Genomic DNA, 17,962 nt, shown 5'->3' with positions numbered 1-17,962 from the left:
GAAAGAGCACTCGAGATAACATTGAGAACCTCAAGACCACAGTATGCATTGGGAGCACACGGGAGGCCCTGTATAAGTGGCAGAAGGAGCAGATCACCTCACAAACTACCCCCCACCCCAGCCACCATCTTTATAGAGTCATATAGCTCAAAACCAGGCCCTTCAGCCCACTATGTGTGCATACCAACCATTGTTCTTATCTATATTAAGCCTATTTACCAACATTTGGTCTGTTGCCTTCTATACCTTAGAATCTGTGGTCCCCATTTTGGCTGCATAGCCACCTCAGAACCAACAAAACCTGAGTGGAAGTATGACTTCTATTGCCTAAGAAGGGGAAAAAGAAGCAGAAGCCACAGCAGATTTTATTTTTCATTGCAGTCAATAGAAAAGACAAAAGTCATTAAAGCTCTCACAGATTGGTACACCCAGTGACTTAAGTCCCTTTGCTTTCAGCTGGAGAGATATAAAAACCAAAGGAAAGAAGGACTTGTATTTATAAGAACATTTTATGACCTCAGAATTCCCCAAATGCTTCATAGAGACTTTAGAATATGTTGTTATGGTTGTAACATAGGAAACATTTCACCAGTTTGCAAACTGCAGGGTTGCAAAAGTGGCAATGTCATAATGTCGGACCATCTCATATTGACCTAGGCACTGGATGAGCGTGGGGACAAGTGGCGAGGAGGGAGGATCAGTCTGGGTGTGGTGCAAGGACAGGCTGGGTCCTAAGGGCAGGGCTGAACATGGGATTTGATGCTATGCTTGGGCATGGAGACGATAGTGCAGGATGATGGAGCTTGAGCTCGGAAATGAGTTCAGAGGTTGGGATCTGATGGTATTTTGGGATTGGACGGGGACAAAACAAAGGGATGGTTGGGGATTAAATAGTGTTGAGTTCTTACAGACAGGTTGTTGTGGACTCAATGGAAATTGACTATCAGAAGGGTGAGGTGGAAGCAAACCCTAGGAAAGCTGCAATGCAGTGCCTTTGTGGAAGATACATTTCTTGGCATAAATTAACGTCAAATTAAGTTTCATCCCTCCAATTACTATTGGCTTCAGTGCAAGTAGTCTCAGATGTATTGATCCACGTGCGCAGAAGAATTTTGTTTCAGTGATGCTAATATACCTCTCTTTCAAATGACAACCGCTTCCATGCACCGTCATCAATCAGCATTGGCTATTGAAATTAAACGTGTTAAAATTCCAGTCTAAATGTAACAAAGCTTTAGGTTAATGCATAGGTTAAAATACACAGGCGCCAATGTGCGAATTTTTTTTAAGGTTTATTGGAAAATAATACATTGGGACCATAATGCTACACTTTAAAATCAGAACATTAATGAAGAAAGGACAGAAGAGATATGGTGCCAACTATAGCCACAACAATGCAATACAACAATTGTACATGTCACATATTTCTGGGGCAGAATCTGTACCCAGAACAGAGGATAACAATGGCAGTCATGTAAGTCGATCAAAACACCTATTAACGCCCGGAATACACTGCATGTGTCGAAAAATGTTTATGCAAATGGATGGCAAACTCATGTTGATAATAATGCATTGAGAACTTGGAACAAATTCTCAAAAGTGCACTTTCCATAATGTGATCAGGAAATTCCATTCCACAGAGCACAATGTTACAGTACTAGGAGATAAGTTCTAGGCCATTGGGTTAGTAGAAGGCCAACTATTGCTCAGTGTGTGCTGGTAACATGTGTATACATTTTCTTTGAGCAAGTAAAAAGAATTACTTCTTTTGACCAGAATAATTCAATATAAGCAAGATAAACATTATTTTGAAAATGGCTTTCTTCATTAGTATCATCATTCGTCCGTCTTTCCAGTAATTCCTGCAGATTCTGATGAGTTGATGTCAGAGTATAATACCATGGGATTGCTTGCTGTTGGACTCTTAGATGAAATAAAGAGGAAAAAGAGGTCACAAATTTGGTTAAGGTAATCTAGTAAGAATAAAGTATAATGCATTGAATAATCTTGTTTGTTGAGAAGGTGAACTATTATCAGGAGAATTTCTGATTTTTTTTTTGCATTTCTAGAAATTCACTGGCTGTGCATATATTTAGTCACACCAGCACTGTTGGGTGAAGTTTCAGCTACCAACACTGAGCTCTGGAACTCATAAGAGCGATGGAACTTTAGAAATATGAGCAGAAGTTGGCTTTCCAGCCATTCGAGCCTACTCCACAATTCACCAAGATCTTTTACTTTAATGCCATTTTCCAGCACTACCACACATCCCTTGATTCCCTTAATATTTAGAAAGAGCTCGGTTTTGAATGAATTCAGTCACTGTGCCTCCACAGCTCTACAGGACAAAGAATTACAAATAGTTACCATCTTCTGAGTAACAAAGTTCCTTCTCCTCACAGTCTGAAATGGCCTACTCCTTCTTCTAAGACTGTTGAGACCTGATTCTAGACTCCTTTCATTCAGCTTGTTGAGCCCTGTAATAATTTTGTAAACTTCAATGAGATCTCCACTGATTCTTCTAAATTCTAGAGAATGCAAGCCAGGTCTACTCAGTCTCTCATACAGCAAACCCATTATCTCTAGAACCAGTCCAGTGAACCTTCGCTGTATTTCCTCTATGGCAAGTAGTTATGAAGTCCAAAACTGCACACAGTACTCCAGTTGTGGACTGGACTCCTGTACAAATGCAGTAAGAATTCCTCACTCCTGTATTCAAATCCCCTTATATAAAGGTCAAATAGGCTTTCCTAATTTCATGCTGTGCGTGTTGGCGTTCACTGACTTGTGTACAAGCACAACCGTGTCCCTTTAAACAAAAACATTACCCTATTTCTTGCCATTTAAAAAATACTTTTCTGTTTTGTGCACCAAAGTGAATAACCTCATAGATTTCCACATTATGTTCTCATCCACTTGCTCAGTTGTCTTTTTGCTCTTGAAACCTCTTTAATTCCTCTTCAATTTTCACAACCCCACCTAGCTTAGTATCATCAGCAAACTTGGAAATAAGACATATGGACCACTCAGCCAAGTCATAAATTAGCATAACTTGTGAACAGCTGTAGTCAGAGAAGTGATACCTGCGGCATCTCAATAGGCACAGCATGCCAACCAGCAAGATCCATTTGTTCCCAATCTTTGCTTTCTATCTCATAATTCATTCTTAATCCATATCATTATATGACCCCCAATTCCACGTGCTCTAACCTTGTTGACCAAGTTCATGTGTGAGACCTTATCAAAAGTCCTTGAAAAATCCAAATACTGATTCCCCCTTATTTATTCTATTAGCCACATCCTTTAAAAATTCAGTAGATTAGTCAAAACATGATATTCCTTTTATAAATTCATGCTCTCACTTTTCAAGATGTTCTGTTCAACAAACCTCATTACAGATTCCAACATTTCCCCTCCCATTAAGGTTATGCTAACAGGATAGTAGTTCACCATTTCCTCTCTCCCTCTTTTCTAAAATAGTAGGGTTGGTCACACTTGCTGTCCTCCAAACCACAGGAACGATTCTAGGATTTATGGAACTTTGGAATTCCCTCCCTAAACTATGCTGAAGTTCTGTTTGTTTCTATTCAAAGACACTTCTTAAAATTGAGCAAGGTTTTGGTTATTTGCCCCTATATCTCCTTATGTGACTTGGCGTCTGTTTTTGATTAAACCTCTGTGACATCCTTGGAGTGTTTTGCCATTGCTAAATTCTCAATGCTAATGGAGGATTCTGTTGGTCTTGTTGTATAAACATACAAATATATAAATTAGGATCGGGAGTAGGCCATTTGGCCCCTCAAGCCTTCTTTGCTCTTTACTAAGATCATGCTAATTAAATTAATTCTGCATTTCTGCATGCTTATTAACTTTACTATCTTAAATTTGCATTTCCATTTCCATCTATCCATGGCAGTCTTTATCCGTCTCTAGCATCTATCTGCATCTGCCTTAAGTATAGTCAAAGACTCTGCTTCAACTGCCCTTCAAGGAAGAGAGATTAAAAGACTTTTTTGAGAGAAGAACTTCTGTCTCATTTTTTTCTTAAATGAGGGACCCTTAATTTTAAAGTGATCCCAAATTCTAGGTTCTTCCACAAGAAGAAACATCCTCTCTGCATTCATCTTACCAAGACCCATAAAGATCTTGTATGTTTCAATCAAGTCACCTTTCCAGGTTCTAAATCTCAGCAGGTAACAAGCCTGGCCTTTTCTAATCTTCCCCCGTAAGGCAACCTGCCCAGTTCAGGCATCAGTCCAGTAAACCTGTACACCATATGTCAGTTGTGGTTTCAGTAATGCCTTATACAACTAAAACACAACTTCTCTACTCTTGCACTCAATTCCTCAAGCAATAAATGGTAACATTCTGTTAGTTCGTCAAATTACTTGCTGTAATTGCACACTAGCCTTTTGCAAATCATGCACTGGGACACCCAGATCTCTTTGCATCTCTTGGACTAAAATCCTTGAGCATTCCCAGTGATGGAGCAGGACAACTTCTGTGTTCAGCACCATTCAATGCAATGAGACATTTGGTTCTCTTTGCCAATATTACAATGGGCAGCTAATTCAGTGTCAGTCATTTGGTACCAATGGTTAGTCATATTATACATAACGAGAGCAATATCACAAACATTAATTTATTCTCTTTTAACATTCGTAACTGATGGAATTACAGCTAATTTTAGAAACATGATGCACCTGCTCAGAAAATTTGTCTTTGAATTTCTTTCATCTTTCTTTCTCTTCCATTCCCTCTCGTTATTCATTTATTTATTTTTCAGAGATTCCATTTCAGAGATACCACTTCCCAGTGAGACCTTTCTGATGAGGAATGCATCTGAGGCTCAGGTTTAGGACTGTCATCTGTGCAGTATGAAACATTCTGTGGGAGATCTCTAGTTGTGTACTCTGTGGAAATCAAGGTCACGTTGGCTATCAACATCTATGCTATATCAGCTGTAGCAGATAACTATCATGTCTTCCAATCTGTTGTCCATTGCTGTATCAGAGAAGGCATCCAGGCACTATATTCACAAAGAAATGATTCATTCAAATTTGATTTTGGTAATGAACGGATGGCATCTAGGGCAGTGGGATCTGCCAGCTTTCCATGACCTCAAACTTAGCACGAAGCTACCAAGCAACAATGATTTCAACCTTCCTTTGCTCTTTGGAGTCATGGACATCTCTGTTATCTATGGCACCTCAAAGCACTAGAGAAGTATCATCTCTGCAAAGTTCACCAAATAAACAGGCAAGATAATGTGAACTAACATCAACATCCACTCCCAGACAATATTCTCAGCATTAATGTTCTGATCATGCTTAATCACCTCTGGTGAGCTTGTCATGTCATCCACGTGACCGACACCTGACTTCTGAAACAAGCAAATTACTCCAAGCTCTGGCATGGATTTCCAGGAAGACAGAGAAAATCCTTCAATGTCTCCTTGAGAAAGCATAACATAACCAACTTCAGGAATCCTTGGACTGTGTTTCTTCAAAATGCAGAGGCCATTCATAAACAGGAGCGCATAAGATCTGGAACTATCTCCCACCTGCCCCGTCAAGTACCATCGACCTGACCCATAGCAGTGTCTGCAAATCCCACAGTGATCTACGTCTCTCCCTCCCTCTCTCCCTCCCTCTCTCCCTCCCTCTCTCCCTCCCTCTCTCCCTCCCTCTCTCCCTCCCTCACCATCCAATCTCTGGAATTGAATCTGTGAACCTTCCAGGATGTCTGACCATACCTGACATCCACCTTTATCTTACTTGCCCCGCTTCATTATCTGGCTTTCTTTCTCTCTTGCTATCTAAACCTTCCTCTGTCTCTCACTCACTCTCCAAACTATATTCTTTCACTTTCTCACTGTCAGAACTTACGAATCTACAAATTAGTAGGCCACAGAACATCTTTGACATTTAATAAGATTACACTATTTGTTACATCTTGCCAATGAGAAAATGACATATTTATGCCTACTTCCTGTTTCCTGTTAGCCACCAATGTTTTATCCACCCCAGTAAGTTACCTCCTACACCATGGTTTTATTTTCGACAATAACCTTTGATGCAGACATTTATCAAATGGTTTTTGACAATCTAGGTATAGCACACCTTCCAATTCACTTAATCCACACCGTATGTTATTTCAAAGAACACCAATAAATTGGTCAAAAACAATTTCCCTTTCACAAAATCACGTTGACTTTAGCTGTGATGTTTTTTGAAGTGTCTTGCTTTTCAAAAATATAGCAACAATTAATGCATTTCTTGAGCACTGTAACCTTACCAACCTTGCTTAGAGAGACATTAAAAGGTATGCAGCAATGTCAGGAGTTGCCATACCTGTGTGAATTATTTCTCTGTGCTGAAAGATATTATAAGGTTAAATGACACCACGGTTAAACATTGCTGGTGTCTTTGGAACCATATATGACCAGATAAAACCAAATAATGCCAGTGGGAAGAAGCAAGGCATTAGTTTGTCCAGTTAAACACCCTACTTCAATTCAATTCCCCTTGTTTACAATCTTGCTGGTTGATTTTGATTGCCTGGCATTACTTTGCAGTCTCTCCTCTATGACTGGAATCTAGCTGATGGAAGTCTGGTCCCTTTTGTTTCGAGTCTGTATGATATTGTTAATTCATGACATTTTTGCCACGCATGGGCTGCCTTCAAGATGTTAGCCCCAGCTATGTGGGGGAACAATCTGGCATATCAGTGGTGCAGAACTGACCATGTTGTCTGAAAGGAAGTGGTGAAAGGTGATGAGAGCAGGGATATCAATGCCCTAAATCTGCACAAATTGTTCAGCGGCGTGGGTAGACAACTGAGTACTAATTGATGGCACCACATCATATTTCCATCATTTCAACCTCCAGACCCAACATTCACCTGTCCGGCAGATCCTGATCACAGATATTTGAAAATCAAATACTGCAGATGCTGGAAATTTGAGACAAAATACAGAAAATGCTAGAAATACTCAACTGGTCTGATAGCAGATGTGAAAAGAGAAACAGAGGTAATGCCTCAGGTCAAAGACTTTTGCCCTTAACTTTCAATAAATCTGGGAGCTCTCCCGTCTCCTGTCCCCTGTCCCCTGTCGCCCTCTACAGCCTCTCTCCATCATTACTGCTGTCCAGCTGCCAAGCCAAGTGTGCATATAAGGACTGATTCTCTTTTCTTATTGCTATGCAACAAAGTCTTGGCAGTTGCATTAAAGTCATCTAATCGCAATGGGACTTTGCACCAAAACAAAATAGGTGCAATCTAATTTCTAGGCAGTGTGTAAAATATCTTAAAACTTGCATTTTTTTTGCATTTGAGGGAGACCCAACTGAGAGCTCATAAGAAATGCATTGATGTTTTGCACCAAAACAAAATAGGTGCAATCTCATTTCTAGGCAGTGTTTTCCATTTCGATTTAAGTTGAGGGATGAAGAAAAAAAATTGGGAGATTTTAACCTTCCTGTTTTTTTTCCTATTCTAAAAGTTCTGTCATTTGCTTCATTCCACTGAATTGAGAAAAGCAGAAAGATTGAGATTCTAAAATCAGATTATCACTAATTGTTACATTATAGAGGTTAGTTTAAAAGGGTTTGGTTTTTTTTATGATCATAATCTGCAGCAAAGCATACTCATTCACGCTGGTGTCATCTCCATTTCTCTCTGTTACTTTTATGTTTTCAGGTCAGTTACTATCTGCACATCCACAATAGGCTTTTGAATAAACATAAACCAGAAGTAAAGATGAACTAATGCCAACTGTCACATATGAAGCCACTTAGGCATTAACAAATTAAACATCTAATGTTCTAAGCTGGAAGAGTAAAGAGAGACCAGTTGTCCACAAATATAAATCATGTTTAAGTTAGAATATATGCAACATTTTTCTTTAGGCTGTTTGTCATAGTTAGAAATAATTCACAAATGGATGAAGTGTCATTTAAAGGAAAATGTGTTTTTACATTAAAAATATTCTAATACTGAACAATATGTTAATTGGAACACGTTTTTATTTCAGTTATAATGCAAAAGATAGAAATGCAGAACGTAGGAGCAAGAGTAGGCCGTTCTGTCTGATTGTGGCTGATCATTCAGATTCAGTACCCTGTTCCCATATCTCTTGATCTCTTTAGCCATCTAACTCCTTCTTGAATATATTTAATGATTTGGCTTCTGAGGTATTCTGTGGTAGAGAAATCCACGGATTCACCACTGATTGGTGAAGGTACAAATAACACTGCCTTGCAACTCCAGCCACCTTGACCTCTGGGGCTGTCTGTGTGGAGTTTGCATGTTTTCCCAGGTATGCCAGCTTCCTTCCACGTTCCAAAGATGTGCAGATTGTAGATTGGTGAGCCACTGTAAATTGTACTGTAAATAGTGGGTAGGTGAGGGGTAGAATCTGGGGGAGTTAATGGGAATATGGGGAGGATAAAATGGGATTATCATAGGATTAGCGTGAATGGGTTTTTGATGATCAGCGGGGACTCGGTGGGCCAAAGAATCTGTTTCTGTGCTGTACAACTCATAGAAACATAGAAAAACTACAGCACAATTCAGGCCCTCCAGCCCACAAAGCTGTGCCGAACATGTCCCTACCCTAGAAATTACTAGGCTTACCCATAGCCCTCTATTTTACTCAGCTCCATGTACCTATCTAACAGTCTCTTGAAAGACCCTGTCGTATCCGCCTCCACCACCGTTGCCGGCAGCACATTCCCCGCACTCACCACTCTCTGAGTAAAAAACTTACCCCTGACTCTATGATAATCGCATGCCACCAAATTGAATATGGACATGGCACTTGCATATTTATGTCAAGCGGACTACCTTCTGGGCTCCTGTTTTCAATCTGCTGCTTAAATCTCCAACTATCTGCCAATATCATCAGTCTCCCTAAATAAAAATACCCATTCAACCTTGCAAACTAGAATCCGAGAACTATTACAGTGCAGAAAGAGGCCATTTGGCCTATTTTGCCCATGCCTCCCTGTAGAACAATCTATTCAGTACTGTGTCTTGACAGGGACAGGAAGGAATTTTACAGTGATGAGGAAGAATTTTTCCTCTTCGAGGGTTATAAATCTTTGGAAGTCTCTATCTCAGAGAGCTGTGGAGCCCTGATCATTTTTTTTTAAAGTATTTTTTGGGATTTAGATGTCTCTGGCAAGGCCAGTATTTACTGCACATCCCTAATTGCCAGTAAAGAGATGGCAGAGAATCACCTTCTTGAACTGCTGCAGTGTCTTTGGTCAAGGCACTCCCATAGAGCAGTAGGGTAGGGGGTTGCAGGATTTAGATTCATTGATGATGGAGCACCAACGATATTTTTCATGTCAGGATTGGGTGTAATTTGGAAGGGGACCTATAGATAGATGGTGGTGTTCTCATTCACCTGCTGCTTTTCTCCTGCTCATTGGTGGAGGTCACAGTTGTGGGAGATACAATCAGAGTATCCTGGTGAATAATTGCAGTGCATTTACTTCATGGCACAGTGCCGCTACTGTGCACCTGTGGTGGAGGCAATTAATGTTTAGGGTGATGAATAGACTACCAGACAAGTGGTCTGTTTGGTACTGGATACTTCTTGAAAGTTGCTGGAGCTATGCTCACCCAGGCAGATAAAGGGGCACTCCATCACACCCTGATATGCCCTGTTGTTAGTTGAAAGGCCTTGGGGTGTCAGGAGGTGAGTCTCTCTCTCTCTCTCGCTCTCTCTCTCTCTCTCGCTCTCTCTCTCCAGGATACCCTAGCTGCAGTATATATGTGGTTGTCCAGTTGAGTTCCTGGTTAATGGTGTCCTCTCAGTATGTTGATGGTGAGGATCTCAGAAATGGAGTCATTGAACTCTCTCTTGTTGGCGATGGTCATTGCCTGATACTTATGTGACATTAATGTTCCTTGCCTCTTATCAACCCATGCCTGAATGTTATTATTCAATATAATCAAGGTGCAGATTAACAGTCACTGATACTACAAGCCAATCAAAGGGTATGGGGAAACTGGAGTTGAAGCCATGACTGGATCAGCCATGATCTTGTTGCATGGTGGAACAGGCTCAGAGAACAAATGACCTCCTGTTTCTTATGTTTTCCATGGACATATAAATTATTTATCCTCATTCTCATTTGAAAGCTCTGTTCCTACCATTGTTACAAAACTTCATCACCAAACCCTATGTTAAAAAAATAATTCCTTGCCCTTCACCTTTCTTTGTCCTTGAACCATCTGCTATTGGGAAGATGATATGTACTTCCCTTTTAGGAATGTTATGCATAAATTAAAGCATGTGCAACAGTTGTGAACATGCACAGTAGGTAGCCCAGGCAAGGAAATACAGAAGAATCATGAGATCTCCATTTCACTGAAGAATATTGCATGTGTTTAAACACACAGTTGGGAATGAAATTGTTGGGATAGATACCCTTCTACTTCTCATCTCCCTGCCCCATACTGCCCCTCAGCACAGTCATCTGAAAATACATCAATATAGGTGTGTTGGTCAGTTTCTACATGTTGAATGATGATGCACAGCTTTACCATGCTATCCTATTTCTCAAGCCTTCCACTGTCTCTAATTTGTCATGTCTTGGCGAAAACCAGTACCAGAAGAGCAGAGATGTTCTCCGAATAGATATGACAGAGGTCATGTCTCTGTAGACTGTAGAGGAACAGGAATTCAAAAATCAAATATCTACATGGATAAAATAATTGCTTTGTAGTTCCCCAAGGTTGTGCTTACCTGATCATTCTGATAAACATTTCCCTCTTTTGATTGTTCTTGAGCTGGGTTAGAATCTATGAAGAAAAACTCTTTTTAATCCTCCTTTGGCGATGATCATTTGTTGGTCAGGAGTTTAATTAATATACTCCTGCCAAAATAATCATATATCAAACAGTTAAAGTCGCACAGCTGACATTTCTACTTATTTTCTCTTCTGTAATCATCACTATTACAGGCAGTTTCTGGCATGCAAACATTAAGTACTTGATTAATTTTTAACTAGAAGAAAAATGCTCTATCAGAATTACATTAAAAATGGGATTGCGGAATATTCTTATATTTTAATCATTATAGGAAATTCACAATATTAATGTTTATTTATTACATTTATTTGTAATTTGTTTGTTTTACTACCAATGAGAAATGTTAATGTAATTCACATGTTGTGGAATTAATAGGATCAGGAACATCCCTCCTAATTTGGGCGGTATGTATAGCAGGCGCTCTATCCATACCCACGAGATTCCGATGCAATCAAAAATGTTAAAATTTTACTAACTGCGCATAATTTAGGATGAGAAGCAATCCAGATTGGAAATAAAATGAACAATGTTAGAAAAAAGAAATAGATTCCAGGAAGAACTATAATGTTATTTTTATGTGGCTAAACTGAACTCAGTTTGATAGAGGAATAAATAATTAGGTTCTGTGATCCATATAACAGCACATAATTTTATTAATATTGTGTATTAATAATATATTTGAAAGTTGTAACAGACATAGAAATAACATACTCAATATACTACAGCTGTGCCACACCAGTAATGCTCACCTCTTTGTGTTTTTATGGTGAAACACAAGAAAAACAAAATAATACCAAGGGTAACATATCGAACTTTGTCTTTGACTCCTGGTATCTGTTTCTTGTCTGTATCAGAAGAACAAGTCAGGATTTAGACATTTCAACCATAACAATTGTCATCCAGTACATTAATTTGGGAAGGGGGGGAAGCTCTACGCTGGGGAAAACCAGAACCTCGTATGTATTACCACTTAGATTTCATTTCTACATCCCAGACCATTGCCATACCTATATTAAATGCTTCAAAATAAATATTTACACTCCCATTAAAAAATGGAATACCTACTCTTATGTTTCCTGTATTTTTGTTTTATCTGGTCCAGAAAATCTTCTTTTCCTTAGGCGCACCCTTGGGACCAAAAAGTCTTTTAAGTGTTCCTTTCAGCAGGCACTGACTGTCTCTCCGTTCCCGATGAGTTCACTCCCCTTTCTTGGCTCTCACTCAGGTGGGATAGGGTTAGGTGTTTGAATCATAGTTGGCCTTGACGGAGCTAAAGAATCCATGCCATACTGTCGGTGAGTTGCTGACCACCAGCCCCCACCTCCCCCCCAGTCTTTCTTTCTTCCACCATCCGATCTTTAGGTGACGGTTTTTCTGCTGGACCTCTGCCTTCAGTTGCCTGTACAATTGTCACCTTACTTATGAGGAATGGTGGAATGGTGGAATGGTGGAACTTCCAATCCAGGAGTACCTTGTGTTTGTGGTTAATTAGCCCATCGATATCCTTGTCACTGGCATCTTGGTTCTTCCTGGTAGAGAAGCCAAAAGACTCACAGCATGTGAGAATTATACAAACTGTTGGAAACTCTGTGGCACCTGGTAGCTAGGAGTTGACAGGTTGCACTAAGATGTTATCTGAGAAGAGATGCCCTTGTGGGGTCCTTAAGTACTTTGATACTGCTCTCCTTGCAGCAATGTTTCTGTTGAACGTGATGTTTTGGGTCAGGTGGATGGAGACGGTAGAGCAGATTAGGGAGTGGTCCGTCCAGTAGTCATTGGAGCCCATCATGGCATGAATGTTGCAGACATTTTTGTGGTCCCTCACTCAGATGATGATATAGTCTAACGGGTGCCAGTGTTTGGTTTGAGGATGTGCCGTGAACTCTCGTGCTTGTTGCTCTGATGAAATGGGGTGATCGTTATGATAAGACCAAGCATTTTCTCAGGAGAAGGACTCTGTTTGAGTTAACCTCCTGACTCCTTCCTTGCAAATCACGGCATGCCAGGCATTTGTGGCCCTTCAACCCCTGGCACCGAAGACAGCTCAGATGATCAGTTTTTCTTCCTGTAGGATGTAGACCAGAACATTTTCAAGGTCAAAGTCCTCCTTGGCCTCATCTGAAGCTTCCAGGCTAGCAAGTATTTAATGATAACTGTAATATGTTGGAATGAGCCAAAGGGTCGTAAGGCACTCACTATTTCCACAGGGGGATTTGCTGAAACACCAGACTTGCTCATTCTTGATGGAGAAGCTTAGTCCATGAAGATGATGCCCCTTCCAATTTGCTGCACCAGAGAAAGGTGTACCCACAGCCTTGTTACTCAAACGGCACATCTGCACATCATATCTCACTTATGGCAGCAATGTCAATGTCAAAGCCCCTGGATTCCCTAATTATGATAGCATTTAGAACTGTTGCTGTTGTGATTACCCACAAGGGTCCTCATCATCCAGGTCTTGAATTTCATATTGTGGAGTGGAAGTTGTCGTGCATGGTTTAGCTTAACATGGAGTAACATTGAACACCAGCTACCACATGGGGCTTCACAAAGCATGTTGATCCAGACTTGACCCAGACAGGACTAAGATGATTCGAGACCAAGCTGTTCTTGCATGGACGTTAGCACTCACAAATTATGTGGCCCAGACAGTAGGTACCCCTGAATCTGTTAAGAGGTTTTGGTTTTACAGACTTCTAACTTTAGCCTTTTAACTTTGAAGGTTAAATATAAGATGGACAAGATTGATTACTTTACTAGCTCTCAGTTGTCATCTCTAGTACCTGCATCTAGAGATGCCTAATCCAAGGCAAATATCTTATATTTGTCATATTTTCTTACAATATAGAAGGAGGCCAATTAGTCCCTTGAGTCTGTGCCTGCCATCACAGCAATCTCATCACATTCTCCTACTTACTTCCTGGTAACCTATCTCATTCTCATGCCCATCAGCTTCATTCAGGTTCCCCGACCACCCATCTACAATAGGAGCAATTTTATCAATTTAGCCCATTAACCCATCAACAAGCAAGTCTTTGAATGTCTGAGGAAACTAGAAAACCTGGGGAAACCCATATCTGCTCGATTCATCCTCAACAAAAATAATTGCATAAATACAATGCTTAATCTTCAGCTATGTCTTCTTCTCCCTGTACAAATACCACATTAATATTTAGACACAAATATCATTAGTTCACATGCTTATTTGTACATTTCCGTTATATAAACCACTCTCCTTCACAAAATAAAATAAACCAGTTTGGATTCCCATCTCATCATTTTCTCCTCAATCAAACTGGAGCATTGAGCAGCAAGTTTAATGGTTAGTCCTCATCTGGAATATTGTATCCAGCTCTGGACACCCCACTTTAGGAGGAACCTTTGGTTTGAGAAGATTTGCTACAATGTTAGGAAAACTACACAGAAGAAGGAATTCCATTCTATCGTGGGATTTTATGGCTTTTTCTTGCTGAAAAAGCTATGCAATGTTTAATTTAATTATTAAAAGCTGAATATTATTTTGATCAAGTAATTGAGTAGAAAGTTAGGTACCCATGAGGTAGATGCAAAGGGGCTTCAGAAAATGTAGACAGACTAGCTGAATTGGCAAGGCTGATGGAACATAATGCAGTAAAATGTGAAGTCATCCATTTTGGTAGAAAAAATAGAAAGGCAGTGTTTTCTAAATGGTGAGACGTTGAAAGGTATTGATGTTTAGAAGGACATGGCTGTCTTTGTACACAAATCACTGAACATTAATTTGCTGGTTCAGTGGGCAGTTAGGAACACAAACAGTATATTGGCTTTTATTGCCAAAGAATTTGAGTACAAGAGCAGAGATCTTCAATTATGTAGAATACTGATGAGACTCCATCTGGAGTACTGAGTACAGATCTGATCTCTATTAGGGAAGGATGCACTTGTGATTAAGGGAATGCAGCTTGGGTTCACCAGACTGATTCATGGAATGGTAGATTTGTCTTATGAGAAGGTATTAATCAGACTAGACCTGTACTCTTTTGAATTAAAAAGAAGAAAAGGTGATCTCTTTGAAGCATACTAAATTCTTCAGGGGGTTGACAGGTTAGATGCAGGTTTGATGTTTCCCCTAGTTGATACTATGGGTATCTCAAAGTAAAGGGTTTACTGTTCTGGACTGGGATAAGGAAAAAAAACCTTCACCCAGGCAGTGGTGAATCTTAGGAATTCACTACCCATTAGGGCTGTGGGGAGTCAGTCACTGGGTATATTCAAGGTGGATAGATTTTTAGAAATTGGGGGAAAAAATTGATATGAGGACAATGCAGGGAAGTGTCACTGAGCTAAGACATCATCCATGTTCCTAATGAATGGCGAAGTAGACACAAGGGGCCAAATTGCTTTTCCTTGTGTTCTCATCTTCAAAGTGGCAGGTGTATCATTAGGCAAAGGACGTCAAGATAACTGTGCAAAGAACCAGGGGAAAGAAAAGATTGTTTTCTATGCAGGGAGATGTTATGATCTGAAACCTGAAGGGGAATTGGATATATGTTTGAATAGGATAAATTTATAGTGTTATGGGGAAAGAGTGGGGGAGTGAGTTTACCTCAATATAAGTAAGGAAAATCGTAGAATCCATTACTAAGGAAGTGGTAACGGGGAGAAAATAAGAATAAGATTGAACATAGTCAGCATAAATTTATGAAAAAGAAATGATCCTTTACAAATCTGTTGGGATTTTTTAGGTTGTTACTAGCCGAATAGATTAGAACAAACCAGTTGTTGTGGTCTATTTGAACTCTCAGAAGGTGTTTGATAAGGCACCGCAGAAGATGTTGTTGAAAATAACTAGAATGCACACTATTGGGAGTAACATACTGGCTTTGACTGAAGACTGTTTAATGGACAAAGACTAGGAATAAACAGATTCAAGTTAGGAGGTTGTGACCGGCGTGGGGGTGGAAGGTATGGGGGTTAAAAAAATGCATTAAATCACGCTGAGCTCTTCATGCCGCATTTTAAATAGTCCATAAACGTGCTTTCTATAGCACAGGACAAACTCGTTAATGCTTTAAAATTAACCACCCTATCTAAAGTTCTATAGTTTATTTATTCTACCTCCTACACTCTGAACTGAAACATTGTCAACAAACTGAACAAAACTACTGGGAAGTTACCTACCCTTTATATCCCCGTGGTCGGTTTCATTAGCAGTGTCAGTCTGGACAGCCAATTTAAAGCTTCCCTTTTCTGTTCCTCTTGACTGGCTAATGGATAATTCATAAATGCCACTGTCGTTAATCTTCAAATCTTTCAGCAGCAGCGAAGCATTGCCCGGGTAAAGAACAATCCGGTGCTCATAGTGATCAGAAAAAGACATGATGTGGCTGCATTCCTTTGGGTTGCTATTTTGCTCTGATATGCATCTGTATTCCACAATTCTTTTCCCGGCTCTGGTCCATTTGATTCGCAGATACCCTTGTGGCTCTGAGATTGTGTAAGAGGCGGGTAGGAGCACAGAGTGGCCAACGGATCCATTCACACGGTTCTGATGCACTCTCAGTGTTGCAACGGCTAAAGGTGGAGATTGATTCAATATAAAGGGATAGTTAAATGATAAATAGAAACTTTGTTTAAACCACAGAGCATCACTAATTGGAAAAACACATCCTCTGTGTTTCACACATTTCACCACACCCATAGAAACTTAGAAATAAGGAGCAAGATTAGGCTATTCAGCCCCTGGAGCCTGCTCCTCCATTCAATATGATTATGACTGATCACCCATATTCAATATCATGTTACTGTTCTCCTCCCAGATCCCTCAATTCCTTTGCCAGAAGAAATATATCTAACTCCTTCTTAAGGTGGAGGCTGATACATTGGACAAGTTCAAGAGATTGTTAGATAAGCATATGGAGGAATTTAAGTTAGAGGGATATGTGGGAGGAAGGGGTTAGATAGTCATAGGTGGGGTTTGAAGGGCGGCACAACATGGTGGGCCGAAGGGCCTGTATTGTGCCGTATTGTTCTATGGTTCTATGGTATTTTTAATGTATTGGCCTCAGTTGTCTTCTGTGCTGGAGAATTTCAGATGAATTCAACACAGTGATGTTCTTGGTCCCATTGGGTTAAATGCAGGAACTTTCTATTCTCCAGGTCACTGAGTCTGAGCTGTTCCCTAACATCAGTGACAGTCTGGGACATTTACTGTTAACATTCCGCCGGTAATTCTATACCTGCCCGTCACAGTTAAACACTGACTAATGAAACAGCGCCGGTGTTGGGAGGTTTGGTGGAACAGAAGCGGGAATGTCCCAGTGGAACCGGCTGTAGTCTTCCCAGGAATTACTCCGGACATTTTTGATCAGACTCAGCACATGAGACCAATCGGCCCATCGTTTAATTGCAGACGTTTAATGGGATATCAGAATTCTTCTAGATCAGGGCAGGAATGCGGCCGATTCTACCGGTATGCACTTTTTGTCTCTCATTGTCGTCCTGCAAATACTTTGCCATTCGTCAAACCCGATAATTGCCAAAACATAAATCAAAGTGTTAATTTGACCAGAACCTCGATTGACGGTGTAAATATATTTTCTAAAACGGATATATGTTCTCCAAGGCCATCATCCCAGATAATTCCTCCAAATTATTGACAATTACAGTTATAAGATACACATTGCATGTTCTAATTAATAAATTCTTACCCATTGGAACAAGTAGAGTAAAAGTGAAAAGATCGACACCATACACTCCAATCCTCTCATTTCCTCTCAGTGACATTTTGTGCAGTTGCGTTTGACTGATTCCAGTTGAGTTTCTTAGAGGAGAGTTAACCTATTGTCAATGTAAAACCTTGAACATTAACTGTAATATTATCCAAATCCCTTCTCAGGGAAACGGATGAGGTCACTTCTGGTACGAATCTCTTTCGTTTTAACCGGTAGTAATCTTAACACCCAAACCAAAAGCATATCGTTTCCTGTTATCTGAAATGCACCCTTAAAGCACAACTTGCATACCCGATGCAATTAGATTCCAAACTATCATCTTGGTATGTAAGGGTAAAATTGTTACTGAGATTTTCTAGTCTTCTGCTGTAACTTTCAGAATGTTTCAATACTGAGGAAGACCCCATTCAATTAGATCAGGACTG

At 40.1% G+C, this 17,962-nt stretch overlaps 1 protein-coding gene across 1 annotated transcript; it reads right to left on the bottom strand.

Moving 5' to 3' along the window:
- Positions 1 to 1,836: 1,836 nt before the first annotated feature.
- On the bottom strand, positions 1,837 to 17,623 carry LOC127585841 (uncharacterized). The gene is made up of 5 exons (XM_052043542.1): positions 17,514 to 17,623; positions 15,985 to 16,377; positions 11,574 to 11,669; positions 10,760 to 10,815; positions 1,837 to 1,923 (listed from the first exon to the last, which is right to left on the bottom strand). The coding sequence occupies exons 1-5, from the start codon at positions 17,587 to 17,589 to the stop codon at positions 1,837 to 1,839; spliced, it is 708 nt and encodes a 235-aa protein (XP_051899502.1). The 5' UTR covers positions 17,590 to 17,623.
- Positions 17,624 to 17,962: the final 339 nt, after the last annotated feature.

Source organism: Pristis pectinata, chromosome 34, assembly GCF_009764475.1.
Source record: "Pristis pectinata isolate sPriPec2 chromosome 34, sPriPec2.1.pri, whole genome shotgun sequence".
In the NCBI taxonomy this organism is placed as follows: Eukaryota; Metazoa; Chordata; class Chondrichthyes; order Rhinopristiformes; family Pristidae; genus Pristis; species Pristis pectinata.
The sequence above is the reverse complement of the archived record's forward strand: the minus strand, read 5'-3'. Positions and strand labels throughout refer to the sequence as shown.